The sequence below is a fragment of the Camelina sativa genome, chromosome 5 (assembly GCF_000633955.1).
Source record: "Camelina sativa cultivar DH55 chromosome 5, Cs, whole genome shotgun sequence".
In the NCBI taxonomy this organism is placed as follows: domain Eukaryota; kingdom Viridiplantae; phylum Streptophyta; class Magnoliopsida; order Brassicales; family Brassicaceae; genus Camelina; species Camelina sativa.
The window spans coordinates 30,676,974-30,696,866 of record NC_025689.1 but is presented as its reverse complement, the minus strand read 5'-3'; the positions used below and the strand labels follow the sequence as shown (position 1 = coordinate 30,696,866).

Sequence of the window (19,893 nt, the reverse complement as noted above, 5' to 3'; positions counted from 1 at the left end):
TTTATGTTTACCTTTTTATATTGTATAACATGAGCATGCCATAGCTGGGAAAAGTTTTCCTCAAATCATATATTATCTCGTATTTAACAACTTTGGATGTGTTTTGTATTCATTGAAGTGTCAATCTTTTATAATCTCTTTCCTACTTATTGGAATTGTTTAAGTACTACTTTCATTTAGTAGAAGCCTACGAAATTTTCTTGCTTATCAAGAAAGAGTCTCCATTAGTTGTTTTATTTTGTATTGAAACTGTTTAGTGTGCTTGCTCCTAATATATACAGTTTTATGATATTCGATTCAATCATTCGAGGGATGAGATGTTTTAGCAAACGACCCCAGCAATTTAGTTTCTATTTGGAATTTGCATTAACACCACTAGCAATTTGGTATTGTATTTTCTTGGTCGACAGCTGAGACCTCTTTTTAGAAGTAAAGTGGCTCACCATTAACGTTCAACGACAAAAAGTCATTCTAGTTTTTTTTCCATGATTGCATTATCTATTTTTTTGTTTTCTTTTTCATAGTAAGCATTATATTTCTTTATGATTATAAGTTCTTATAGTGAAATTTAGGTTTTATATTTAGATTTTGAGTTGTATTAATTAACATTTAAGAAGAGAATGTTCCACTCATTTCAAACAACTCATATGAGTAGATAAAGTATGTGCATCTATTGTGTCATTGTATGGCTTATTATGCATATAATATGCATTGTCTTCGAAGTTAATACTTATATACAAATAAAGATCTTTTTATAATTAGATATATGTTCTCGATCGACTCTGAAATTGACCATGATTGTGTTATCTATTTGTATATAGTACCAATTATATATATCTCGTTGTTTAAGTTTCCACTCTTGTTTAAGTACTACTGTCCTTCTTTAGTAGAAGCCTAAGAAACTTTTCTTGCTTTTCAAGAAAGAGTCTCCATTAGTCATTTTTACTTTGTATTGAAACTGTTTTGTTTAATTTGCTCGCTCCTCCTTCCTCCTTCTAAAGTATACAGTTTTGATGGAGTGCTTTCTTTACAACCTTTAATGATAATGTTTGACGAATGATTGTACATTGGCCTAGATCTACAAACGCATAAATTTAAGTAATATGTATATATGTACAAGTACATATATTTCAAGTAATATGCATTTTGGTATATTATATGATTTATGCTCCTTAGTAATAAATTTATACAAAAGAGTTTGCCCTAGCCGCTTTCTTTCTCTTTGGCACAATCTCCGAGTCACCTCTTTCTGGCGGCATTGATCCGATCGATGGCATTGAATCCGATCGATGCTGATGGGAAACTGCATCTCTGTTCTCTTGTCCTCTATTGCTACCTAAGCTTGCTCTCTACCTGTTTCTATGGCGAATCCACCGGAGGTTAACCGAAGTTCGAATCAGCTACTCCGGCCATGCTTCAGCTTCATCATTTCCCTCCCCCTCCGTCTCATCCGGTGGTTTTTATCGTTGAGTCGATTCTTGCGAGTTCCCAGCCATTCATCGCCAAATCTGAGATCTCAGAACATACTGCTAGCTTTTTGTCTCGTCTCTCTCACCGACTTCCCTCAAAGTCAACCCTAACAACTCTTTGCTCCTTGGATCTAGAATCCTCCACCAAGTGTTTTACTTGGCTGTGTTTGGACAAGAGCTCTGTTTTGACGCTGGAGTTGTGCAAGATATTGACGACAGACCATTACCCAAACCTTGTGCTTCAAAAACCCAGGTTTGTTCCAAATCTTTCTTTGTCTATCCATAGCATACCTCTGTGTCGATCCATGGTATCAATTGTCCGAAGACTTTTGAACCTAATCAACCATTGTTGCTCTGTTGCTACAAAGTATTTTTGCGAACCCTGTCATTAGAATCATCTAGGGCCACTATCTATGATTGTCAAAGGATGAAGATGACCGGCATTATGACCCGTTCCTATGGAGCTAAAGTTACCGTAACCTCGTTGATATATCCTCTATGTTTTACTTGTTTCATGAATCCTCTCAAGCGATAGTGTTATGCCCTGAAACCGGAAGACCTAGGAAGTTCGGTATTATGACCTCCTCCCTTTGGAGAGGAGGTTACCGAAGCCTTCCCAACCTTCTCTCCACCTCTTCCTTGTGTTCCGAGCTTTGTCAAGTGCAAATCAAAAAAGCCAGGAAGATGGTTCTCCCTTGCATAAGTCTGAAGATTGTCGACATTATGACCCCAGCTCCATGGAGTGGTGGTTACCGAAATCTCTTCAAATAAGCCTTATCCGACCTTCAACCTCCAATCACCCTCCTCCTCGCCTTTGAGCAGATCAATCCACCTTGTCTCTCGGCTTTGGAAACCCTCTGAATGTCCCACTATCAACTGATAAAGGACTATCTCCCATGTTCCTGCCTTGGTCTTGAATATGGCATCGACTTCCCTTGGAATTTCTTGTGGCTTGGTGCTTTATTGCCCAAGTCTCCAATATCTTTTGGATATGTTGTTGATTTATCTATCTTTCACTTTGTTTCTTGTTGTTGTATCAAGCTTTGCTTTCGGAAAATTCTTAACCTTTGTAACCATTTATCTTGTTGTTTGAATGAATACAAGATCTGTTTGTCCAAAAAAAGTAATAAATTTATACATTCTATTTCTCTCGCGATTATGTATTTTTGCTATCAACTCTTGATTTTTTCTTGACATTTGGTAACTGAAATTTGAAATTTCAAGCTATGTAATTTGTGTAAAACTCACAGGACCACGTATTCCTCTATTCAAACGCCTCTTCAGTTTTATACTCACTAACCTTTATAAAGTTCGCATGATATATATTCATGATCATTTATATAAGTAAAATAACATGTAATAAAGAAAATAATTTTCTTTGGTCAAAAATAGTTTCTTTGGAAAACTCATTTCATGTGTCACCACCATCCGTACATACAGATACATTTCAGTTGTTAAATCTTTTGGTTATCTATTTTATGTGGTAGTGTGGTACTAGTATAAATCAGAACGAATATCACTTGTACTTGATGTATAAGAAAACAACAGTCTTTAGTTGCGTAATTATTATACATTTACACCAGACCAGTCTGGTCTGACCAGAGGCAGCTGCATGTTGACCTACTTGATATATAGTGCCATAGTGGTACTCATTACTTGCTAGTATTGGGATACATAGACATAGTGATAGTACTGTAAGTTAATAAGTTGGAAATGCGATAGTGATACGTTTATTTTAACAAAAGAAAAGAAGTTTCATAGCTTCGAGAAAGGCACAGATGAAATTTTTAATATTCGGATGTGTTAAATTTTTATTAAATAACAAGAATTGAGGACCTAAATTAAATAAGGAAATTAATTTAACGAGTTCTCACTTGAATTCACTAGCTAGTAGTATTATTTTATATTATAGAATGAGTATGACTCTATTATTCAATTTTGCATTTTGTTTTCAGATATTAATTTCACTGTTTCAAGATCGGTTTAAGTAGCTGTTTTCTTAATAACTACGATGATCTTGTGTGTTGTTTTGAATTTTTTTTTTTTTGCTAAAACTAAATTGGAAGAGGTCAACACCTTTATTATATGCCATAGAGCACTCATTATAAATTTTCCATGATGCATGATTAAATTAAAACAATAAACTAAAATGAGGATACCAATTTATTTTAGATTAATTTAAAGATAGAAAAAGAAGCACAGAGCCGTTTTGACTAGAAGATACTACATGCATTATATATGTCTCTAAAACACTCGAGAGAAAAGAGTTGTGAAAATATAAAAGCGTCGAGCAAAATACAAATTTTACTTGTTTTAGAGCGACTCGAGTCTCTGACCACAATTTCCGGTTATGGAAATGGTGGCCTCCCCCAGATTCTAGCTCGTCTATATAAGAAGGAATTTGCTTGCTCAACGAATGGTTTACACTTTACAAGGAAGAAATCTCGACCTTGGAAATTTGAAATATGAACAACATGAGGAGAGCATTAAGTAAAGTGACACTGGAGACGAGAGGAAGATTGGCTAGGGTTCACACGACAGCGTATTGATGATCTATTCTATTTTGCAAAAAAAAAAAAAAAACCTTTTATTTTGCACCTCTAATAAATTGATCCCCAAGGAAAGAGGCAGAGTTTTGGGTGTTTAGGGTTTTATTGTCTTTTGATTCTCCTGTCGAAAAGCGAATTAGGGTTTCTAAAACAATGTCTCTGATCTTGTGCCGAATCTCGAAGCTTTCAACATCTCGGAACCGGATCCTCTGTTTCCGGCGATCGGAATTCTCGACGGCGGCGACGACACCGTATCTCCTCCTCGGAAGCGATCTTGTCGGAAAATCTCCTTGTGGTGGAAAAGTCGTCAACTTCAACCTCTACGATCCAAGGAAGCAAGAGCAAGTGAAGATCGAAAGCAAGATTCTACCAAAGGAGGTTTACAAATCTCACAGGATCGGATCATCAAGAGGATGGTTAGCTTTTGTGAACAAGAAAGATTCAACAGTGCGTCTCGCTAACATCTTAAACCCCTCCAAGAAGATCATATCTCTGCCTCCAATAGCCAGAGACAAATATGAACATGTTGTTAATGTCTCTGTCTCACCACACTGTGTGGTCGCCGTCAAGTTTTACGGGTCACGAGTCAGTCTTTGTGGTCCTGGTGACTCGGCGTAGACTCGCATCGACGTGCCTTGTCCATCTTTTCTCTCTTCTACTGTCATTTACTCGGACAGAGACCGGAGGTTTTACTTGAACAACTGTAACCCTGACTACACCGGTCCAACCGATTTCACACCTAAAACCGGTTTAAACACTCCGGTTTGTGGCTACAAGAGGTTCGTCTTTTCTAACTTTCTAGAAGAAATGCCAGAGTTGGACAACGAAATGCGTCTTTCTCGTTTCAAGATTCAACAGCAACTCGTCGAGTCATCTTCCGGCCAATCCTTCATCGTTGTTTGGTAATAATTAAAAAAAAAAAAACTCATTAGTTTAACCTTTTCTTTGTCTTTCTCTCTGCTTTGCTTAGTTACATGAAATATGTGTTGTTGGTCAGGTTTGTGGAGAGATTTACGGACAAAGGAGAAGTTGCGCCATGGGGAGACGCACGTTACAACAACAGCAAAGACCTTCGCAGGAAGACCCACAAGATCATGGTGTTTAGGCAAGACGAAGAGCAAGGGACTGGTCCTTACACCGATGACATTGGTGATCTTTGCATTTTCTTGGGCGAAAACGAATCCTTCTGTCTCTCTGCTAAGGACTTCCCTGGTCTTAAACCTAACTCGGTTTACTTTGCCGGCCATGGTTCTGGTTTTGGCATATGTGATCTCGCCTCTCGTACTATCCGCTATCTCTCGGACTCCGACTCTACTCCACCACCCGGTCGCATGTTTTGGCTTCCTCCCACAATATCCCAATAGGAGAGAAGATTTGTCAATTAATTTAGGGTGTTGTTTTGTATTCTTCGGTAGTCTCTATCTTCATTGTGCCGTCGATTTGGTGTTTTGTGTTAAGGATACACAATATCATGACATTAATATTACGATATCTTCTTCCCTTGTATATTAACTTCCATATCTGTTAGACCTAGAGGCTCTTACGAGTACTGTATATATATGTTCTCTTGTAATTACTCTTGATATATACAATAACATTCTCTCCTTACATGGTATCAGAGCCTATCGATACCCTAATTCATTTCTCTTGCAGCCGCCTCTCTTTCTGTTCTTTCATCTCAGATCTCTAATTTTCTTTCTTCTTTTCCTATTTTCTTTTCTCTCTCTCTCGTTTCTGTCTGCCATGGCTGTTGCTGCCGAAGCTGTTGACACCACTCAAGGTCTTCTCAACATCAACATGATGAACATTACTAAGCTCACCTCTACGAACTACATGACCTGGAGTCTTCAGGTCCATTCCCTCCTTGACGGATACGAGCTTGCTGGCTATGTTGACGGATCCTCTGTTCCACCAGATCAGATGCTCACCAGCACCAACCCACCAACACCAAATCCAGCGTACAAGATGTGGAAAAGACAAGACAAACTCATCTACAGTGGTCTTCTGGGCACTCTCTCTCCGACTCTGCAACCGCTGGTGTCCAAAACCAAATCCTCTGCAGAAATGTGGAAAACGATCTCCACAACCTATGCCAATCCTAGCTGGGGACATATTCAGCAAATTCGCCTGCAACTCAAGCAAGCTTCCAAAGGTGAAAAATCTATTGATGATTATATGCAATCTCTTACCACTCGATTCGATCAACTGTCTCTTCTTGGCAAACCCCTTGCGCATGAAGAACAACTTGAGTACATCTTTGGTGGTCTCTCCGAAGACTACAAATCTGTTATTGATCAAGTGGAAGGTCGTGAGACTCCCCCGTCAATTCTCGAAGTGCATGAAAAGCTCATCAACAAGGAGGCCAAGCTCTTGGCCGTCGCTCACTCCACCACAACTACGGGACCAACCTCTGCTCATATCGCCACCTCTCGTCCTGGTAATTCTGGCAAACAGTCTCCTCGCCAAAACCAGCACTGGAACAACAACAAACAGAACACACGACATGACACCCGCATGACACGAGGATATCAAGGTAAGTGTCAGATTTGCGGTGTGTTTGGTCACAGTGCAAGACGTTGTTCGCAACTCCAGCAACCGCGTCAATACGGCAATCAGAGTGGTCTGTTACCATCTCCGTTTCGTCCTTGGCAACCGCGAGCCAACCTCGCACTTGGTCAATCCCAGCAGACAACTCCATGGTTGCTTGACAGTGGTGCCACTCATCATATGACCAGCGACCTCGGCAATCTCTCTCTCCACTAACCATATCATGGCAACGACTCTGTTCTCATTGGTGATGGTTCGGGTATTCCAATCACTCACACTGGTTCACTCTCCTTATCCTCCCTCTCTAAACCATTATCCCTTACCAATGTTCTATGTGTTCCTAACATTCACAAAAATCTCATTTCTGTTTACCGTCTTTGTAACTCTAACGAGGTCTCTGTTGAATTTTTCCCTGCTTACTTTCAGGTGAAGGATCTGATCTCGGGGGTCCCATTACTCCAAGGGAAAACTAGAGGGGAGCTTTACGAGTGGCCGGTGTCTTCATCTATCATCCAATCCTTCTTTGCGTCCCCATCCTCATCCCATCCCTCTTTAAAAGACTGGCACTCTCGCTTAGGCCACCCCTCACACTCTATTCTTAAATCAATTGTTTCCTCTTTTTCTCTTCCTCATTTACAATCAGATGCACAGTCTATGTTGTGCACTGATTGTGCTATCAATAAAAGCCATAAGCTACCTTTCTCTCACACCTCTATTGTTTCAAATAACCCACTCGAAATTATTTTCTCAGACGTTTGGACCTCTCCAATTCTATCTATCGACAACTTCAAATATTATCTTGTCTTAGTTGATCACTATACCCGCTATACCTGGATCTATCCCCTCAAAACAAAAGCTCAAGTTCGAGACACATTCATCACCTTCAAAGGCCTGGTTGAAAACAAATTCAACAAACGCATTGGTACCTTCTACACAGACAACGGAGGGGAATTCATAGCTCTCAAGTCATACCTGTCTGGTGCCGGCATCACTCACCTCACCACTCCACCTCACACTCCTGAACACAATGGAATATCTGAAAGGAAACATCGTCACATAGTGGAAACCGGTCTATCCCTTCTGACACACGCTGGAATGCCCAACAAGTATTGGACTTATGCCTTTGCTGCTGCTGTATATCTCATCAATCGCCTTCCCACACCAGTCCTAAACATGGAGAACCCGCTACAGAAGCTGTTTGGCACAGCCCCAAATTACACAAAACTTCGTGTATTTGGGTGTCTATGTTTCCCATGGTTACGTCCCTACACCAACAACAAATTAGAAAATCGGTCAACACCATGTGTGTTCTTGGGCTACTCTCTCACCCAAAACGCATATTTATGTCTTCAACCTACCTCTGGTCGGATCTATGTCTCCCGCCATGTCCGATTTGACGAACAGAGCTTTATGTTTCGGAGTCCAGGCTCTCCAATCGCACCCACCACCGAATCTCCATCTGACTTCTTCCCACATCCTGCTGCCGTTGTCATTCCGTCAAATACTCTTTCTCCTCCGACACAGCCTCAACCCACACCGCCGTCACCTCCTTTGCCACCACCGTCGCCACTCGTAACGCCACTTCTTCCCGACCCCTCGAGCTCGGAGCTTCACCGGACAGTACCTAGGGAGACTGACAACAGAGATCGTGTTAGTGCTGCAACAGATGGACCCTCACAAACCTCACAAGCCCACCAACCGGCCCAACTACGACAATACACTCGCCGTATCTCATCTACAAATCCGACTCCTCAAGCCCGTCAACCTTCGTTACAGCCCATTAACAATCCATCATCCACAAACCCAAATCCACAACCTCCTATTCCATCAAACCCGAGTTCATCTCCTCAACTCCCAATTAATCCTCAACCTCAACCGCAACCCACTCCTGATAATCACCATCCGATGAAAACACGCCGGAAAAACAACATCACCAAACCAACCTCAAAACTCAACCTCTCTGTTGCCCTATCCAAACACATTCCACCAGAACCCACAACTGTGAACCAGGCTCTCAAAGACAAGAAATGGAGAGGAGCAATGTCAACGGAGATTGATGCTTTTGCTCAAAATCAAACCCTTGATCTAGTTCCTCGACAACCTCACTTTAATGTCGTTGGTTGTAAATGGGTGTATAAGAATAAGTTTCTTCCTAATGGCTCTCTTGGCAGGTGCAAAGCGAGGCTCGTTGCTAAAGGCTACTCTCAGCAACTTGGACGTGATTACACAGAGACATTCAGCCCCGTCATCAAATCCACAACGATTCGACTCGTTCTAGATGTTGCTGTCTCCAAAGCCTGGCCGATCAAACAGCTTGATGTGAACAACGCCTTCCTCCAAGGGACTCTTGATGAAGAAGTTTATATGGAACAGCCTCCCGGGTTTGTCAACACTGACTTTCCCACTCATGTCTGTCGTCTTCGGAAAGCTATTTATGGACTCAAACAGGCACCCAGGGCATGGTACAATGAGCTTAGAAATTACTTGGTCGGTCTTGGCTTTGTCAATTCCCTGGCGGATACATCTCTCTTTGTGCTTCAGAATGGAAAAGATTATGTTTATCTTCTTGTTTATGTTGATGACATATTAGTCACAGGAAGCAGTGGAGCTGATATCACTCGGATTCTCACTCTCTTGGCTGAACGATTCTCTGTCAAGGACCCTGAAGATCTTAACTATTTCCTTGGTCTAGAAGCACACCGCACATCAAAGGGACTCCATCTCTCTCAAAGGAAATACATTGTCGACTTGCTTCATCACTACAATATGACAGATGCCAATGCTGTCACTACACCGATGGCCTCGTCTCCGAAGCTCACGCTCACCACAGGAACACCACTCTCTGATCCAACGACGTATCGCAAGCTGGTTGGAAGTCTCCAATATCTTGCCTTCACTCGCCTCGACATTGCGTATGCTGTCAATCGGCTCTCACAATTTATGCACAGGCCGACAGATATCCATTGGCAGGCAGCCAAACGAATCCTTCGTTATCTTGCTGGCACTCCAACACACGGCATTTTCTTCTCTGCTACAACACCCCTCTCATTACACGCTTACTCTGATGCTGACTGGGCTGGGGACTCACATGACTATGTGTCCACCAATGCCTACATAGTCTATCTTGGATGCAATCCCATTTCATGGTCTGCCAAGAAACAGAATGGTGTGGCACGTTCTTCGACTGAAGCAGAATACAGGGCCGTGGCAAACACGGCATCAGAACTACGGTGGATTTGCAGTCTCCTCACTGAACTCGGCATAACACACACTGCTCCACCAGTCATATACTGTGACAATGTTGGAGCCACGTTTCTTTGTGCCAACCCTGTGTTCCATTCCAGAATGAAACACATTGCTATTGATTATCACTTCATCCGGGGTCAGGTACAGAATGGCAGTCTTCGTGTTGCACATGTACATACCGCAGATCAGCTTGCAGATGCATTAACGAAGCCTTTATCTCGTCAACGGTTTCTCCAACTACGGTCCAAGATCGGAGTTGCTTCAGCCCCTCCATCTTGAGGGGGGATGTTAAGGATACACAATATCATGACATTAATATTACGATATCTTCTTCCCTTGTATATTAACTTCCATATCTGTTAGACCTAGAGGCTCTTACGAGTACTGTATATATATGTTCTCTTGTAATTACTCTTGATATATACAATAACATTCTCTCCTTACATGTTGGACTTCTTAATTTCAAACTTATTTTGGGATTCTAAAGTATTGATTGTTATTAAGAAACCTAAGACACATTTCTTGCGTTTCAAGAAAGAATCTCTAATCTATTAGTCATTTAACTTTATCTTGAATATGTTTAGTGTGCTTGCTCTTAAAGTATCAGTTTTCTGATATTTCGTTCAAAGGATGAGATGTTTTAGCAACCGACCTTAGCAATATAGTGTCTAGTTTATGGAATTTGCATTAACACTACTAACAATCTGGTGCTTTGGGTGCAAATGGTTACATGGTTGAAGAGATTGAACAGGTTGAAAAAAATTATTCAACCAATTTTCACAATTTACATTGAAAAAGTTGAAGAGGTTGAAAAAAGCTATTCAGCCCGTTCAACTTAAAAGATTGAAAAAATAAACTAATCCTACAACAAAAATGATCAACTTGTTCAACCACTATTTTGGAGATAAATGAGTTAAATAATATTCAACTCAATTTTGTTCAACCTATTTTTTCAATTTTAAGCAACCATATTTACTTGGTCGACAGCTGAAACTGAAACATCTTTTTTATAAATGTAAAGATGGCTCACCATTAGCGTTAAACCAAAAAGGTCATTCTAAATTTTTTTCCATGATTGCATTATCTTTTTTTTCTTCATAGTATGCATTATATTTCTTTATTATTTCAAGTTCTTATAGTGAAGATTAGGCTTTCTATTTCAGACTTTGAGTTGTATTCACAATTAAGAAGAGAATATTCGGCTAATCTCAAACAGCTCATACGAGTAGATAGAGTTTGCGCATCTATTGTATCGTTGTATGGCTCTTCTTATCTATAGAATATGCGTATGGATTGTCTTGGAAGTTAATACTTATATACAAATAAAGATTTTTTTGAGAATTAGATATATAGTCTCGATTTTGTCCCTAGTTTTCTGATAAATAGAGGTGTCAAAATAGGTAACCTAACCAGACCCAATCCGTATCACATGGGTTCAGACTTTCGTGGGCGGGTTCAACCCGACCCATTTATTATAATGAATTAAATTTATATACCCAAATCTAATTATATAAAATTCAATGGCTAAATGGGTTATATGAGTTACCCATATATAAATAAAATAAAATAATTAATTAATATTTAATCTATAACATTTTATACAAAATAGAATTATAAAACCAACCAAAGTTTTAAGAAAAAATATATAGATATTAAAATAGAAATGTTTTACATTTATTTTAAATCATTGACATATATATTATTGTTTACTTCTTTTTATTTTTAGCAAAGAAAAAAAACTTAACATACATTTTAGATATTTTTACATATTAATATATACATATATATATATAATAGTATATATATATATATTATTTTTGTTTTTTTCGATTAAACCCATGAGTAACCCATAACTCTAATGGATTTATCCGATAAACCATGAATCCGTTGGACGAACCTATCAAAATCTATTTATTTATATGGGTTTAAAAACATAACCTATACCCGTTAAAATAATAGACAAACAGGGTAAACCCATGGGTTTCTACCTATTTTGACACTCCTAGTGATAAAGGACATAAAGGACATAAGTTGTGTTTAATTAGAGATTTGTGACAAGGAAATTTTTTACTATGGAGTGATAACCACTTATGGTGTTGCCCTTTGTGTTCAAAGTTGAGAGAATGTTTTTTGATCGACAAGGAAAGCATCAAGCCATCAATGATAGGAAACCGTTCAAGACTAATGAGAAGTTGTGATGATAAAAAAAAAAAGAAAAAAAATGCGGTGAGCGTGGATCGAACACGCAACCTTCAGATCTTCAATCTGGCGCTCTCCCAACTGAGCTATCCCTGCTTCATGTTTACCTTTTCATATTGTATAAGAGGAACATGCCATATGTGGGAAGAATTGTCCTCAAATCATAAATTATCTCGTATTATCAATTTAGGATTTGTCAAAAAAAAAAAAAATTATCAATTTAGGATGTGTTTTGTATTCATTGCTGTCTTTATCTTTTATTATCTCGTTGGTTTGGTGTTTTCAATATCTTTCCTACTTATTAAATTTGTTTAAGTACTACTGTCCTTTAGTAGAAGCCTAAGAACTTTTCTTGCTTTTCAAGAAAGTGTCTCCATTAGTCAGCTTCATCTTGAATCTGTTTAGTTTGCTTGCTCCTAATGTTTACAGTTTTTATATTAGGTTCAAGGGATGAGATGTTTTAGCAAACGACCCTAGCAATTTAGTTTCCACTTTATGGAATTTGCATTAACACTACTAGCAATTTGGTACTGTATTTACTTTGTCGACAGCGGCGGAGACCTCTTTTTAAATGTAAAGATGGCTCACCATTAGCCTTCAACCACAAAAAATCATTCTATTTTTTTCCATGATTATTATCTATCTTTTTTTTTTCTTCATAGTATGCATTATCGTTCTGTTTAATTTCAAGTTCTTATAGTAAAGTTTAGGTTTTCAATTTCAGACTTTGAGTTGTATTTACAAACTTTAATGCATATCCATTGTCTTCAAAGTTCATACTTACATACAAATAAAGATCTTTTGAGAATTAGATATACTATCTCGACTTTGCGCTTAGCTAAGAAGTTGTGATGATAAAAAAAGAAAAGGAAAATGCGGTGAGCGTGGATCGAACACGCGACCTTCAGATCTTCAGTCTAACGCTCTCCCAACTGAGCTATCCCCGCTTTTTGTTTATTTATACATATCGTATAATAGAAACATGCCATAGGTGGGAAGAAGTGTCCTAACGTCTCTTATTATTAACTTGGGATGTGTTTTGTATTGATCGCTGCCTCTATCTTTAATATCTTGTTGGTTTGGTGTTTTGAACATCTTTCCTACTTATTGGATTTGTGTAAGTGGAAGCCTAAGAAACTTTTCTTGCTTTTCAAGAAAGAGTCTCCATTAGTCGTTTTATTTTGTATTGAAACTGCTTTGTTTAATTTGCTCGCTCCTCCTTCTAAAGTATACAGTTTTGATGCAGTGCTTTCCTTACAACCTTTAAATTATCATGTTTGACAAATGATTGTAATTGGTCAGGATCTACAAACACATACATTTTAAGTAATATGCCCTCTGGTATATTATATGACTAGGTGCTTCCCCACGCAACACGTGGATTGTGGTGTAGTTGGCTTCTTCTTGTTTTCTTTTTTATCTTCAGCGTTTTTTCTTTCATATTATTTTGTTTTAATTAGGCATATACAGGTTATCAAGGGATTTGTATATATAGACTATATCTTTATACCATTTTATTTAGATGTGTTTAATTAGGCATAGGTGTTTGAATTTGTCCTACTGTGTGTACAATATAAGTGTATCTTCTTTGTAAATTATTATGTTTCTATGCCTATGTTTTGGTCGAATATCAATAAGGTCGTGTCTGTTTAATGTTTTTGTTGATATATGGTTATATTTGAGTTTAGGAAATGATGGAGCGAAGTATGTATATAATATTTAATATATATTTTTATGTTATAGATTATATATATGTGATTATAAGTTTAGCTTACTAAAATATTTTTTAATTTTTTCCCTTTTTTCCAAGGAAAAATTGTGGGAGGAATGAATATAGTTTTTGTTGATATATGGTTATATTTGAGTTTAGGAAATGATGGAGCGAAGTATGTACATAATATTTAATAGATATTTTTATGTTATAGATTATATATATGTGATTATAAGTTTAGCTTACTAAAATATTTTTTAATTTTTTCCCTTTTTTTCCAAGGAAAAATTGTGGGAGGAATGAATGTAGAATTTTTGGATATGAGTTATATTTTAGTGAAATGGCTTTTTATGGTTTTAAAGTGATTTAATTATTAATTTTTCCCTTTCTATTTTGCATTTATGGGTTTTTATTTGGGATTTTGTCATTTAGTAATAAGTTCCGTTTTTCTTGGCTGGGTTTTAAACGTTTTGGTCATATAGAAAGATTATTGTCACTTTTTGAATTCAAGTTTTTTTTTGTATTTTAATGCTGCAGTCGTGGTTTATTGTGATAACGTACGGTCTTGTTTGTTTCGTATTCTTGGTGTGTGGGCCTCAATTAGGGCTTTTTGTATATTTTTTTAGAGGTCATTTAATGTTTTTTTTCCTGTTAGTCTGAGTATATTGGGTCGTTAATAATTTTTCAGGCTCTCTGTTCAAATAAAGAGCTTCCATTGTTTTCACCTAGCCCCTGGGCCTCTATCCCGTGTGGTTTTATAATAGAATTTCGAATAATGGGTACAGAACAGAGTAACTTAAAGAAATGTTAAAGTATTAAATTTTATTCATCTGGGGATATTGTTTTTTAAGAAAAGAACAGAGTAACTTAGCCCGTGTTTGATTTAAAAAAAAAAAAAAACAAAGTAAGTAATCTGACGACATTGCAATCCCCTGCCCAGTTTGCTGTTGTGATGTTTTTTGGTGGCCTGAAATGGGGTAGCACTTTTTTCTTGTCTGCCTGTGACCACCAAAAAAAGCTGGATTTTAATCGTGATGAAATCATATACTCTCTGTTTTTTACGGAGATGAAACAGAGAGGGATACAGATGTAAAAGAGAGGGATACAGCCTCTTAGTTATAACTTACTTTTGGTATTGGCGAAGTCTTGTTTTCCATATTTGGGTAAACTTCTTGATGTCCTGCAATAAGATATGTAAGATATGAAGAGGATGTAATTTGTTCTGTGAAAAATTTATAAAAGAAGGCTTACTGTTTGTCCGTGGTAGACCGTTGTAAATTTCTTTGTAGACTACATTACTGACTGTTGGCTGGTCATGAAGAGGCTTCATGTTTACGACCTTTAGCCCTTGGGCAGAGGTGACTCGTGAGAAGGCAACATACAGTTGCCCATGGCTGAAGACGGGATTGGGTAGATACAAAGCCACCTTTTTTAGGCTTTGACCTTGGCTCTTGTTAATTGTCATCGCGTAGCATAAACGTATCGGGAATTATCGTTGCCTTAGCGTGAATGGATAAATCGTGTCGTTCGGTGACAATATAATCCTTGGAATTATGACATTCTTCCCAACATGAGTTCCGGTGAGAAGTTCTGCTTCGATGACGCGTTCTCCTAGCCTGGTGATAACCATTCTTGTTCCATTGCAGAGACCTTCTTTTTGGTTCAGGTTCCGCAGTAGCATTACTGGTGCTCCAACCTTTAAAGATAATACATGATTTGTTATACCAGAGAACTTAAGTGAATTTAGATACTCTGGCGGATATATCCCATTCTCGTCCTCGATATTGCTATCACCAATCGCAACAGAATTTGAGCTATAGTACTTCTGAACTTGAATCATATATAGAATGACCCGATTTTGGATTTTAAGCAGATCGCATGGTGTAATAAAGAGGAAGACGTGGAGTAAAAAAGACAATCGTGGAGCAGATCGTTTTCAAATATATGATTTTATGTTTATTTGTTTATATGGGAATTGATCAATAAATTTAGATTGATCAGTTATGATTTCATAGAATTTAAGGAGAAAAATCAATTCAATGCAATAAATTGTGCAGTTCGTTTTCGAATATGCAGATCGTTTTCGAATATATGATTTTATGATGATAGCAATTACGAATCAATTTAGTCTCTTCCTGGCCACGTTATTTGAGAATGCAATAAATTTAGAATGATCAGGTGATGGAGGAAAACGTAAGGAGAGAAATCATGCAACCAATTTGATATCAATTCACTCCAAATTAATGGAAATGCAATAAATTACGAATCAATTTAATCTCTTCCCGGCCATGTTATCAAAATGGAGCAAAACGGAAAGAGAGAAATCAATGTTGATATCAATTCACTGCAAATAAATGAGAATGCAATAATGCAATAATGCAATAAATTACAAACCAATTTAATCTCTTCCCGGCCACGTTATTTGCAAATGCAATAAATTTAGAATAATGTCATAAATTACGAATCAATTTAATCTCTTCCCGACCACGTTATTTGCAAATGCAATAAATTTACAAAGCCATTTAATAGCAATCCACCAATAAGGAGAGAGTGGAAGTCTACTTTTATATATATGATTTATGCTCCCAAGTAATAAATTTATACATTCTATTTCTCTCGCGATTATGTAATTTTGCGATCAACTTTTGATAATTTTTTTACATTTGGTAACTGAAATTTGAAATTTCAAGCTACGTAATTTGTGTAAAAACTTAAGGAATTACAAACTCAAAAGAATGGGAAATAATGAGAAAACTTCATATCTTTTGATATTATACTAAATTACTAATGTCAAATATGTTTTTTATTATTTCCAAGAGCCAACCAAAAACCATCGACTTGATCATAGATAATTCCGCACGACTAGAACAAACATGACAAAATATATACAAGTCAATGTAAATCAATGGCATATCTTACCAATTCAAGATTTTTTTATCATCAAACAACACCCATAAAAGAAAGAGAGACAATGACGTTGGACACTACCTACCCTATCCTTCTTTTATTTTTTCAAAGTACATGAAATATTAGAAAATGTCAAAAATAATAAACTACAGAAAGTTTCAGATCAACTTTTTCTAACCATCATCATTCGCCCTTTGGTTTGTGGTCTGACCAATCTGCAGAAGAGAGATAGTGCAAGACGAAACAAACAAAGTCAACAAATTCCAAACACATGTTTTGATAAAGAAAAATGTTTGGTGCTTTACGTGGATGTACAACGTAATGCTTAACAAAGCACTCTGATTTGACTCCTTCAACTTCTTTACATAGTCCCATGGAACTGTGTCCCCACTTCCTCCTAAAAAGTCGTCTCCTCAATCATCATCGGAGCAAACAAATTTACCTTTAGTGGGTTCCAACTTCTCTGAAACAGAGGACCAAGTGTGTCCTTCAAGTCTTCTGCTAGATGAAGTAACACTTGGAGACTTGGCAATCAGAGTGAGACAAGACCAGCTTTGAACAAATGGGATGTCGGTAAGACTTTCTATAATCTCCTCTTGTTTCTTTTTGCACCGTCAAAAAAGTTCTTGAACATGTCTTTCGAATCATCTCAATTCTCAAACCAACGGAATCTCTCACCTTTTCTCCTATTTTTGTGATCTCAGACTCGAGAAGATATAGGCACAAGTGATACACTGATTGGATCGTTGTTGGGGTCCATTTCCGAAGTGATCAGATCTTTGGAGTCCTTACAAGCAGAAACAGAGAAGTTCCTTGAATGCGCTTGCTACTTTTATCGAGTTTCAGTGGTGTTAATGGAGATACAAACAGCAGAGAGCAACGTCATCTGTTCAATTGATATTTTTGAATCTCTATCCGAGAGTATAGATGCGGCGAAGGACCTGGTTGAGAAATCTCAAGAAAGCAACGGACACGAACCAACTACTGATCTGAGAAGCATTGAGGCAGGTTTTGAAGGCGTTGTCAAGCAGATGGGTGAAACTTTGCAGTCCATATCAGAATCAACATTTGACGAGGAAGAATATATAGGAGTTGTTATCCAGTCTCTTTCAAATGAGATGCAGAATGCTAACATCGGAGATGGTAGTAAAAGTGAGATGATACAGAATGAGCAGCAGAATTTTTCTGCAAAGGATACACCGGAAATTGTGTCAGAGCAAATAGAGACAGATCTCTATCCCACTGATCCTGAATTTTCCTATGAAAGTTACATGATGTATAGTGAATCACAATCCCAAATGACCGAAATACCAGATATCCCAAGCCAGAGCACAAATGTTAGCAGCCAGAGATATGGAAATCTTAGTGAATCACAATCACAAATTACCGAGATACCAGATATCCCAAGCCAGAGCACAAATGTTAGCAGCCAGAGATATGGAAATCTTAGTGAATCACAATCACAAATTACCGAGATACCAGATACCCTAAGACACAGCACAAGCAGCCATAGAAAGTATGGAAATCTTAGTGAATCACAATCACAAATTACTGAGTTACCAGATATTCCAAGCCAGAGTACGAATGCTAGCAGCCAGAGAAAATATGGTAATCTTAGTGAATCCTTGTCAATGTTACCACAGGTGACACAGTTCATGGAGCCTCCATACCAAGCTTTCATCTGCCCGTTGACCAAAGAGATAATGGAAGATCCAGTCACAACAGAAACAGGAGTAACCTGCGAAAGAAAAGCAGTAACAGAGTGGTTTGAACGTTTTGCAAACTCCGATGAGATTAGTTGTCCAGTTACCGGGCAAAAGCTGACCACCGAATTAACTGTCAATGTTGTCTTGAAAACCATCATTCAGGAATGGAAAGTACGAAACGAGGCAGCAAGAATCAAAGTGGCTCATGCAGCTTTATCCTTAGGCGGTTCAGAAAGTATGGTTATCGATGCATTACGAGATCTGCAAATGACCTGTGAAGGGAAAGAGTACAACAAGGTACAAGTCCGTGAAGCTGGGATCATTCAGCTTCTTGATAGATACCTGACGTACAGAAGTAAAGATGTGAGGTATGAACTGCTACAGTTGTTAAGGACACTGGCTGATGAAGACGCTGATGATGGAAAGGTTGGATCTCTTTCATTTACCTATTATGCAAGAGCACTACCTTACATGATATGCACTGCTGTATTTCTTTCTCCTAGACACACTTCTTGTTTCAATAGACTTTTATATTTCAAAGTTATCTTACAGGAAATGATCGTGAAGACCATAACTATGTCACGCATAATCAAATTTTTGGGAAGCAGTCACCAGCCTGTAAGACATGTAGCACTAGCCTTACTGCTTGAGCTTTCGAAATCCCAACATGCATGTGAGAAGATTGGGAGTGCTACCGGGGCGATTTTGATGTTAGTTACCGCAAAGTATAACAGAGAGTTGGATGCCTTTGCGTCTGAAACATCAGACCAAATCTTAAGAAATCTAGAGAAGTGTCCTGAGAACATCAAGCAAATGGCAGAGAGTGGGCTATTGGAACCACTTCTGGGTCATCTAGCAGAAGGTAATTCATTACTGCTTTTCTCTTCAAAGTTTGTGAAACATAGAATTGATGTTGATTAACATCAGTTTACTTCCGAATGACATGTGGCAGGGAGCGAAGAGACTCAGGTGGCGATGGCTGCATACCTTGTGGAAATCGATATTGGACATGAGAAAAAAACTTACGTAGCTGAGAAGGCTTGCCCTGCGCTCATTGGGCTGGTGAAATGTGAAAATATCGACGCTAGAAGAGCTGCCTTCAAAGCACTTGCTCATATTTCATTGTATCACCCCAACAACCAGATACTAGTAGAAGTTGGCATCATCAAGATCATGGTCGAAGAGATGTTCACCAAGCGAGTGTTCAGTGATCTGATGAACTCCAGGAATGAAGCTGCGACAATACTTGCAAACATACTGGAATCTGGGCTGGAACATGAGACATTTGAGGTGAATACTCATGGGCACACGTTAGGCTCGGATTATTTTGTATACAACATCATCCACATGCTCAAGAACTCAAGCCCAGATGATCTTAACATTGATTTGATCAGGATTCTCCTATCCTTGTCCAAATCACCCAAAGCAATGGCAACAATTGTCTCAGTGATCAAAGAAACCGACGCAAGCTTTGCCATGATAGAACTCATCAACAATCCTCATGAAGAATTGGGGGTTGGGGCATTAAAACTTCTGATAGCACTTACCCCCTACATTGG

General features: G+C 38.1%; 1 protein-coding gene, 2 non-coding genes and 1 pseudogene across 5 annotated transcripts in view; 2 read left to right on the top strand and 2 right to left on the bottom strand.

Moving 5' to 3' along the window:
- LOC104789723 lies at positions 4,172-5,382 on the top strand (annotated as a pseudogene).
- On the bottom strand, positions 12,034-12,106 carry TRNAF-GAA. Its single transcript has one exon. It is a non-coding gene; the product is annotated as a tRNA-Phe (tRNA).
- On the bottom strand, positions 12,885-12,957 carry TRNAF-GAA. Its single transcript has one exon. It is a non-coding gene; the product is annotated as a tRNA-Phe (tRNA).
- Positions 16,604-19,893, top strand: part of LOC104787953 (putative U-box domain-containing protein 42) — a 5,054-nt gene continuing 1,764 nt past the window's right edge. The window contains exons 1-4 of one of the 3 annotated variants that reach the window (XM_010513619.2): positions 16,607-17,201; positions 17,333-18,760; positions 18,887-19,196; positions 19,287-19,672. In XM_010513619.2, the coding sequence (XP_010511921.1) occupies positions 17,196-17,201; positions 17,333-18,760; positions 18,887-19,196; positions 19,287-19,672 (2,130 nt within the window). In that variant the 5' untranslated portion in view covers positions 16,607-17,195. Of the gene's footprint in view, positions 17,202-17,332; positions 19,197-19,286; positions 19,889-19,893 lie in introns of all 3 variants that reach the window. The other 2 variants (XM_010513618.2, XM_019246088.1) reach the window with 2 other exon arrangements.